The sequence below is a fragment of the Physella acuta genome, unplaced genomic scaffold (assembly GCF_028476545.2).
Source record: "Physella acuta isolate Inbredline_101_S28 unplaced genomic scaffold, ASM2847654v3 ptg002472l, whole genome shotgun sequence".
Classification (NCBI taxonomy): Eukaryota; Metazoa; Mollusca; class Gastropoda; family Physidae; genus Physella; species Physella acuta.
In genome coordinates, this window is record NW_026733948.1 from 26906 (window position 1) to 37377 (window position 10472).

Sequence of the window (10472 nt, forward strand, 5' to 3'; positions counted from 1 at the left end):
CTACTCACCTCCAAGAACCGGTGCCCTTGGATCAGTTGTACACTTGCCTAGACTGCACCACTAGAAAATACAACAAACAGTTTTAATGGGATATGTGTTATCTCAAAATTACGTCTTCCTTTGGGTATTAGAAGGTGCAGACATTTATATATGAGTGATAGCATAGCCTATAAATTATATTGTAAGTATTATGAATGTTTATAAATTGAACGTCAATGTTAAAATCAACTGCGAATAATGATAATATATGGACTTCGAATAAAAGCATTTCGATGATAAACGATAACATATGAAGGATATTATATGATAACGAATGGATTATTTTCTTCTTTGTATTCGTTCTTAGATATAATATTGGAGGGGATTTCCTCCAAAACAATTAAGTAACACGTGTCAACATGTTATGCGCCAAAATCAAACAATTGCTGACTTGTAGTTTGTTCTTGGTTGGACAAACGCTATGGAAGCAAATCCAAAAAGAAAATCAGGCTGAAATCGGAGTCAACGGCATCTATAGCGCATAACCAGTTGACACGTATCCTTAAGAAGAAGAAGAAGATACATTTTAATTAGGCAAATATAAGCTTTATAGACCAGACAAGGCCGACCCTTATATGGGCATTCAAGGTTACAAATGATAAAACAAGAATAACAAGCAATACACCTGCAAATTATTGCAGGTGTTTAATAGCATATGGACCTTCATATGTTAACATATGGACAAAGAATATTAACATAACAAATATCGATACCAAGAGGTAACTATTTTATAGGTGTCCCTGAAACAACCTACCTGTCCATCGCCTTTAAATTGTTACGCATGAATAACGAGCGATGATATATGCACATTATTGCCAGAGTTTCTTCCAGGCATCTCATCAATTTTTACCACCCCACCCCGAACGAAATGAAATTTATATAATTTATATAGAAAATATATACTTTTAACAGTGTCCGCCCCCCCCCCCGAAAAAAATTTACCGCCCCCCCCGAAAATTTCAAGTGCCCCCCCCCCCCCCGGATAAAAAAGTCTGGAAGAAACACTGATTATTGCAGGTGTAAAATTGCATATGGACCTTAATAGGTTAAGCTATAGACCAATAATATTAACACAACAAATATCGATACCAAGAGGTAACTATTTTAGAGGTGTCCCTGATATAACCTATCCGTCTATAGCCTTTAAATTGTTGCATATGAATAAAGAACGATAACATATACAAATTATTGCAGGTGTAAAATTGCATATGGACCTTGATAGGTTAAGCTATAGACAAATAATATTAACACAACAAATATTGATAACAAGAGGTGTCCCTAAACAACCTACCTGTCCATCTCCACAGGACGAGCCCTCAGCCGCGAAATGTTTCTTGCAGGTGGTGCCACCTGCAACCTGCGGGTCAAGACACCACATGGACGTGCAGATCTCATTGACTTGACTGAAGGTACCACCCTACATTTTATAATATGTTCAGTCAACAGCCTTATAATGCATGTGTGAGACATGCGGTACAATACACGGTGACACCAAATAGAAAAAAATTGTCAAACTTATTGTGAAAGCAATGTTTTATCCAGTTTAAAAATAAAATAGAAGAGGTCAGAGTTTCTTCCAGGCATCTCTCCCCCCCCCCCCGAAAATTTTTTACCGCCCCCCCCCCCCGAACGAAATGAAATTTATATAATTTATATAGAAAATATATATTTTTAACAGTGTCCGCCCCCCCGAAGAAAGTCTACCCCCCCCCTCCGAAAATTTCAAGTGCCCCCCCCCCCGGAGAAAAAAGTCTGGAAGAAACACTGGAAGAGGGAAAAACGGGGAGGGGGTGGGTGGAATGGCACCTTTAGTTACTGCACTGAATGACGTAATATTTATGTCACTATGTGGATTGTACCGCACCAAATGGCGCCCTAGTAATGTTACTATGTAGATTGTAACTAATTCGTTACCACAACTTTCAAGCGAAAAGAAAAGTAAGTTTCACGATGAACTATCTTTCATATAAATTATTGTTTTCTAAGGATTTAGAGCTAAGTCGTCTTCTTCTAAAATGTAATATAAAAGGGACTCTTCTTAAATTCAATTATGCGTAACAGAACTTAATTAATATTTAATGCGAAGAGTTATTATTATTTTTTTATGTAACGTATATAAAAAGAAAAATATTACTACACCATAATCTCAAATAACAATCATTATCTATTCTCAGAGGCGTAGCGACTCTTCCCGACGCCCGTGGACAAACTTTCGATTCGGCGCCTCCCTCGGGAGCAAATTTTCAAATTTCACCCCCCCCCCCTCTCAAACTTTCGATTTGCACCCTTCCCTCTCAAACTGTTTATAATGCAATAATGCAGCTAAAATTACATTTTAATTTGTTTTTACACCCCATTTTGGCGCCCCTAAGGTCGGCGCCCTGGGACATATGTAACCCCCTGCCTCCCCCCATCGCTACGCCTCTGTCTATTCTACTTAGAATACAGTTAAAATAAGAAAAACATACATGGTGAACAGCTTAACATTAATTTAAAAAAAAAATATTGTAAAGAAAATTGCCTTCTACTAGCTTTCACATCACATGAGAGTACGGAAAAATAGGGTTAAGATAGCTCAAAATGCATTGATTGGTAAAAATAAATGATAATCTCAGGTGAGTTTTATTATTCAAGCATCATTAACATAATTTCAAGATAAAGAACTTACTTTATTCATGTAACTAATGGGTCAAGTTCAGAGGCGTAGCGACCCTTCCCGGCGCTCGGGGACAAACTTTCAATTTGGCGCCCTCTCGAAAACAAATTCGCAATTTGCACCCCCCTCAAACTTTCGATTTGCTCACCCCCCCCCCCCCCCTCAATCTTTCGATTTGCACCTCCCTCCCCCCTCAAACTATTTATAATGCTAAAATGACATTTCAATTTGTTTTTACAACCCATTTTGGCGCCCCTTAAGGTCGGCGCCCGTGGAAATATGTACCACCTGCCCCCCATCGCTACGCCTCTGGTCAAATTATATTCTTCTAAAGTAGATACAATCACTTAATAAGTAAAAAAATAATACATCGTTTCTAGGCTCGCACGCATCATTAGCGAATGAAAAATATATCCATGAATTTGAAGTTATCAAAAAAATCTAGCGTCTCTTGTAAAAGTAGCGAGTTAAAATAAAATAAAATGTATCTAGAATTAAAAAAAAAACAACATACGTAACACACACTGGAAGACCGGCCGTACATCAGACGACATTGTTCGATTGGCGGGAATATTTGTCCAGGAATTGAATTCAGAGAGTTTGTAAATTCTGGTAGTGGTGGCCAGGTCGCTGTCAAACAATTTTGTCTGCCAAGAAATTAAATATTAAAATTTGTTACAATTTATATTTTTCTAGATTGAACATAGAAATAATAAATGTTGTTTTAAAATATGATCTTTACCAAATGTAGAAAATTAAATTTTAAACAAATTTTTGATATAAAATATTGCAACTTTTTTGTTGAATAGAACTGTATGTGTAATGTCTGTGTAGTCTCCGTGAATGGTTAATGGCTGAGTTTGTTAACACTTAAACCTGTGGATCTTAACCTATTTGAGGTACCGAACCCACCAGTTTCATACGCACATTCACCGAACCCTTTTTAGACGTCTATTTTTTGAACTAACAAAATCCAATAGTAAATCATATAAGTCGGGTGTGTGTGTGTGTTTTGACCTCCGACCTCCCTGAAGACTGACACACCAAACTCATGGGGTTCAATTGAACCCAGATTGAGAACCACTGACTTTAAACACGTGACAAAACATTAACACTTCTTTATCAAATCAATATTACCTTATGTCGGCTACATTTGGGATGTTGTCGATATAGGTTTTGATGGTGTTGGCCGAGCAGCTGGAGAAATACCACTGTGTGAACACGGCTCCAAGAGCCGGAGCCGAGCCGGACATGGTGTTGAAGCTGTTATCACTACAGCCGGTATTTTCTTCACTGTCGTGTTTGGCTCCAAGGCTGGAACGTAAAACATTGTCGTGAACAGTGTGAACTGGATACAATACATGTCATATCCTCAGCCCATCTGCAGTGTTTCTTCCAGACATTTTTCTCCGGGGGAAATATTAATATTAATATTTTATAAGGGGGGGGGGTGGGTGGACATTGGTAAAAGTATGTTTTCTTTATAAAATCCATTTCGCTTGAGGGGGGGGGGGTCGGTAGACTTTCTTCGGGAAGGGGGGGGGGGTCTCTGTCCCCCCCGAAGAGATATCTGGAAGAAACACTGGATACAATACCTGGCATATCCTCAGCCCATCTAGTGTTTCTTTCAGATATTCTTCTCCGGGGTGAAGTGGGGAGGTGTGGTAGAGGAGGGAGTACCTTAAAACTTTTTCCGGCTGCTTGAAAATTTCCAGGTTGGAGGTGTGCAAACACTAGTTTAAGTATATATTGCTATATCTTACCAGGATTGTCTTCAATTTTCCCGGTGCGAAAACCCATGTTCTTACCACCTTGTGTCCAGCTTGAAGCTACTGTAAGTGTCGTGAATGGACCTTGTATTGAATGAGTTTGAGAGTATGTGTGTGGTTGAATTTGTTCAATAAAGATGTTTATGATTTGAGAGTATGTGTGTAGTGGAATTAATAAAAGATTCTGAATGCGTGACAAAGCAAGTAAGGATGGGACGTTGGAGAGTATGTGTTGGTTGTTAAGGAAAATAGTGGAAGGCACTTTGTCTTGTTGTTGTCTCGTGCGGTTGTAAAAGTCTTCGTCCTGTCTGTCGTTGATGTAAGATGTAGTCACGTCTATTACATGTAATACAATATGAAAATGTAGAGCGCCGTCTTGTCTTATTTAAATTGGATCGTCGTCGTACATTGTTAGTCAACTTGCAGCATCGCCCATCTCCGAGTAACTCACATCATAGCAGTTAGGTTTACTTACCTTTAGGGACAAATTAGTGTTTTTTTTTGTTTTACCTATGAGCTATCTCGTGGGCCATTGTAAAACTGCTTTGAAAACCTCCGTTGTCCTCTATAATGGATGAACTAGTGCCGTCAGTGTAGCACAGTCTACCAATAAAAGCACGCCCTGTGAGGAATACGTTTTAATAGATCAGTTGTACCAAACATTGCAAGTGTACGAATCCTTTTTTGAGGCTAACGGTCCATGGGGCAAGTGAAGTAGAGTTAATCTGTTTCTTTGACCTCGGCATATGAAATGATAGTGTGGTCAGCGCTATGCCCAGCCGTCTTTTATTTTCCCTTTTATGAGCTTAATTACTTATCAGAGCTGGGTTAACTCAAGGATGTTCTACTGATTCGAACCCGGATTCGAACTCAAGACATTCGGGTTGCAATCTAGCGCTCTACATCTAGGCGAGCTGTCCCCCATAAAGTGCAATTTTTCTCAGAGAAGCATTTTTAGACTAACATAGGTGTGAAGACTTAAGATTTATAAATTAAAATTAGTAATAAAAAATCATTTTTGAATTCGGCTAAATCAAAATTTTATTTTCGAAAAAAAAAAAGAAGTAGCAAATGAAACTATTTATAGGCACTACGCGCGTTTATATAACCATCCGCTGGGTACTCAGTTAAGCTAAGTTAACTCATTGAGAACCAAAACTGATTTTATGGAAATGCAGTAAGCAACCAAATACAGATTATGATGAATTTTTTTGTTGGAAGTCACATTGTTCGATTTCTAAAACAAAAAAAGTTTGTATTTACTTCTGCATTTTTTGAAGTTACATTTCAAATTATAATTTATTTTTTATCTATTTTTTTTGGGGGGGGGGGGGGATCGTAACAAAAATTGAACAATGAACAATCGTTATAGATTGGGCGAAAAAAAGTTATTGCACAAAATAGCGATAAAAAACGAAATTTCAATACTAGGGGAAACTACTCTATTACACTTTTCACAACAACATTCTTAGCTGTGTTATATCCCCTTAATGAAATTAGAGAAAAAAAAAAAGACAAGGGTCTTCGGCTAAACCAGGGGTCTCCAAACTTTTCAGTCCGAGGGCCGCATTAACTATCAAATTTCAGTTCGGGGGCCAGTTTCTTCCAGGCATGTCTTTGATTTTTCTAGGCAAACTTTCTCAGCAATCACCAACAAACGATTTTTCCTTGGACGAAAAGATCTCCGCGGGCCGGATGAGAGGACTTTGCGGGCCGCATCCGGCCCGCGGGCCGTAGTTTGGAGACCCCTGGGCTAAACTATAACGTCATTTCATTGATTTGGGACTGGTGTTATGTGACGACGTGTGACAATGGGGACAGGACATTGCACAATAGTTAATAAAAAATATTTACTGCACATTTTCCAATCGGGTTTTGTTTTCCATACAGCAGAGGCGTAGCGACCCTTCCCGGCGACCGGGGACAAACTTTTCGAATTGCACCCCCCCCTCAAGATATTGATTAGCACCCCCCCCCCCGTCAAACTTTCGATTTGCAACCCCCCCCCTCCCCTCAAACTTTCGATTTGCACCCCCCCTCAACTTTTCAATTTATTTTTCCAACCCATTTTGGCGCCCCCTAAGGTCGGCGCCCGGGGACATATGTGTCCCCCCCCCTCGCTAAGCTACCGCCATACAGCTGCATATTATTTTTAAAATATGTAAACCTAATCTATGCTGGAATTATTTGATTTTTCAAAACTCTGGATTTGAATTGAATTTTTAATTTACTCTCGTTATTATTCAACAATGTAAGTTAATATTGTTAAACATTGTGTTCAATTTATATTAGCTATGTTACAAGACTTTATAAAATTATTTCCTTATTCTTCTATTTTTAAATTTTAATATTAGATTTTTTTTTTAAATATGATTTTCCTCAAGAGGAAAAGTACGTGTTTATTTACTTACCTTGAATATCCCCACCTAGGATCTGCATTGATGTCAATTTTCGTCTGCGAAATATACAAAATTATATGCGAAAATTGCATGTTGAAACAAATATTCATTAACACATTCCCATTAACTAAGTAGATATATAATTGAGCTTATTGTCTGACAATAATAGTATTTTTTAAAGTTACACTTTGTTAGAAAAGAACTTGTTTAATAATTCAAAATACAATTAATGTTAAAAAGGAGACATAAAATCATACAGATTTTTAAAATGAATGTATAAATATGATTTTATTTTTTCTTTTAGGTTCCCTTACGAGGTCAAGAGCATCGCATGATCAAACAATCCGTTCGATTCTTTACTTGAGCTGAGCCAGTCTCTAAATTTGTAGAGCGATTCATTAGCGTCTATTGTGAGTGAAGTCCCAAGAAGATTCTAAAGCAAACGAAATACACGAATTTTTAGTTACATGAATTTTGAATTTCGTAAATCAACTTAAAGATGGGATAAGGATAAATAATCCACATCTATATTTTAAAATATTTATTCACTCTTACTGAGTTTTTTCCATTAAATTGTATGATTCATTAAAAATTAGATACACGGGTAAGTAATAATGTACTTACATAATCAAATGAAACATCTACGAGTTGTAATTTCACCATAAAAGGATTTACGGAATTTCTAAGAGTACTAAACCTAGAACTCGCCTGAAAATATAATACGTTTTTTTAAACATTAATTGAAATAATTTTCACATTCTAAACTTAATGTCAGTGAAAGTGGCTGGGAGCATTGTTACAGTTATAAAGAGTTTAAAAAATTAATAATTATAAGTGAATGAATGTAAAGGATTTGTATATAATCTAAGACTATTGTTTTGTGAAAATACATATAAAAATAAAATAATAAATAACCCCTCACTAAATATAAATGTTTCAAAATATGTGCTTTCAGCAGTTAAATATTTTATAAGTTGGTGAGCTTTTATATATGATGAAAATAGTAGAAAAAATATTTTCGTAAAGTATTATATAACTAACATAGTTGTTGGCACGTATAAGGGGTATTTTAGACACACGGATAGAGTATTTGTTACACGTGTATCGATCCATATACTCGCTTACGTAGATGTACATGTGGTATTGTATTGAAGTATTGAGCTAAAATAAACATGAAATAAATAACTTTTAATCTCTATGGCATACAAGCTTGCAATCAAATTCTGATAAATTTACCAAATGATGATATCAGTGACTAGAGCAACACCTGGCCGGAACGGTAAATCAAGCGTTTAATAAAGTTTACCGATGTTAACATATTTTCTTTTAAATAACCCAATTAAATCACCTGCTGAAAGGACAACGATATGTATTCTTTTAGTTTACTTTGTGTCAATACTTTGAGAGTGTCATTATTTTTCTCTAATGCTGTTTCATTGACCATCTTTACCCATCTGAAAAAGAAGGAAAAAAAAATTTAGATTGTGTAGATGATATATTAATCACAAGAAAATTGATGAAACTTAAAAAAGATTGGTCTCAAAGTGCTATATTATAATATAATTAAATAGGAAACTCTCAAAATTACAGAGCTCAAATTATATAGTTTGTCAGACAAATGTAGATCTATTCATTTATTTCAAAGCGGGTTCCTTCACACTACTTCGAACAATATCTTTAAAATAATATTTTTGTATAGCACTATTTTGTAACATACTGTCTGTGTTTTCAATATAGTTTCTCAATATAATTTTTATCTTTTTAACACATTCTATTTATAGCCACCTAGTTATACCCTGAGTGAGTATAGCGCTAGACTGCTAACCCCATAGTTTCGAGTTCGGGTCCGGGTTCAAATTAGTGGAAAGTCCACCCAGCTCTGATGGGTAACTTACTCACGTTAGGGAAATAAAATGTGGCTGGACATAGTGACCACATTATCCTTTTATATGCCGAGGTCAAGAAACATATGAACTCCACTTCATCTGCCCAATGGAACGTTAGGATAAAGAGGAATTTTTACTTTTTTTTAGTTATACCCTATGATCTACCTATAACATGTGTATTGCTATAAGTAAAGTTCCCTTTTAAACCTGACGTCTATGGGACAAGTGAAGTAGGGTTCACCTGTTTATGTGACCTCGGCATACGAAGAAATAATATGATCAGCACTTTACCCAGCCGCCTTTATTTTCCTTAGCGTGAGTTAGGTACCCATTCAACTGACTTGACTCTGATTCGAACTCGAAACTACTATTTATAAAAGTAGTGTGTTCTTGTTATGCATTAGTTGAGTAAAAGGTAATCGAAAATCTTATAAGTCGAAAAGCTGTCAACGGCCTATATGGCGCAAAACAAGTTCACATGCAATACTTAATTGTATAGGACGGAACTCCTTCCAACACTAGAATAAAAAAACGAGCCAGAAGAAATGAATGTATTAATAAGCTATATATACACATTAACTTGATCAAGTAAACCAAGTTTCGAAATGTATGCACACATAAATACCTCGACTTCCCCCTCCCCTCCCAAAAAAAAATAATTAAAAGATAAATACAATAAAAAATAACATATGTGCTAAACAGTCTTAAAGGGGAACAACTAGAAGTCACAAGTTAAGCATTCATGGACTTGAATGCACATTTTAAATACATTACCCGTTAAACATTTCAATGTCTGTGAAAACCTTTACATCCACCGTGTACGTAGTTACCTCCCTTCGTGACCTCTGCGGCAAGCATACAATGCAGCCTAGCTCAAGTGCTAATGTTAGGGATATAATGGTTTATGTTAGATCTATTTATTCTATGGGGTAGCTTAGTTGTGTGTGCGTTGTGTGTAGCTTTGTATAAATGTAAGCATTGACAGTTTGCGTTTTCATTATAATGTAAAGTATATATATATATATATATATATATATATATATATATATATATATATATATATATATATATATATATATATATATATATATATATATATAAAGATATGAGTGTGTTTATGTATCCTAAAATATGTATATTATTTGTATATATGTGTTTGTATATATATATATATATATATATATATATATATATATATATATATATATATACTATCATAACATATTGTAACCCAAAAATTGAGTTAAAAAGTCTCTCATTCTATATTTTATTTAAACAAGAAGAAGAACACATACGTACCTATCAATGCAATAATTCTCCAGTTAAACGAAAAGGATATCAATCCTTTCATTTTTAACTGAACCTTTAAAAACCTAGTTGCCTTTGTAGACTTTGGTATACTGGTAAAGTGTGATTCTTATTATATCTATTTTAACCAAATCACCTGCAATTATAAAATAATCGAAGTTAAATGATTAGATTAAAAATGAATACGTTTTTCTGTCAACGTTATTCTATAACGTAAACATAATCATTCAGCTTTTGCCTTTGTCAAAAATAACAATATATATTATGATAATAATAATGATAATAATTTAGGCCTATATAATTATACAAAAAAAAATCTGATAATAATAATGAGAAAACGAAAAAAAAGATCAACGACTACAACAAGTCAACAATAATAATAACAATAATAAGAAGAAGTAGAAGAAGACGAATA

At 35.2% G+C, this 10472-nt stretch overlaps 1 protein-coding gene across 1 annotated transcript; it reads right to left on the reverse strand.

Annotated features, from left to right (window-relative positions):
- On the reverse strand, positions 1 to 10183 carry LOC131933360 (metalloprotease mig-17). Its single transcript, XM_059290134.1, has 11 exons — positions 10049 to 10183; positions 9524 to 9629; positions 8212 to 8317; positions 7488 to 7571; positions 7178 to 7296; positions 6876 to 6919; positions 4975 to 5086; positions 3833 to 4009; positions 3210 to 3342; positions 1331 to 1456; positions 1 to 60 (listed from the first exon to the last, which is right to left on the reverse strand). Exons 1-11 carry the CDS (start codon positions 10098 to 10100, stop codon positions 1 to 3), a joined length of 1119 nt encoding a protein of 372 aa, XP_059146117.1. The 5' UTR covers positions 10101 to 10183.
- Positions 10184 to 10472: the final 289 nt, after the last annotated feature.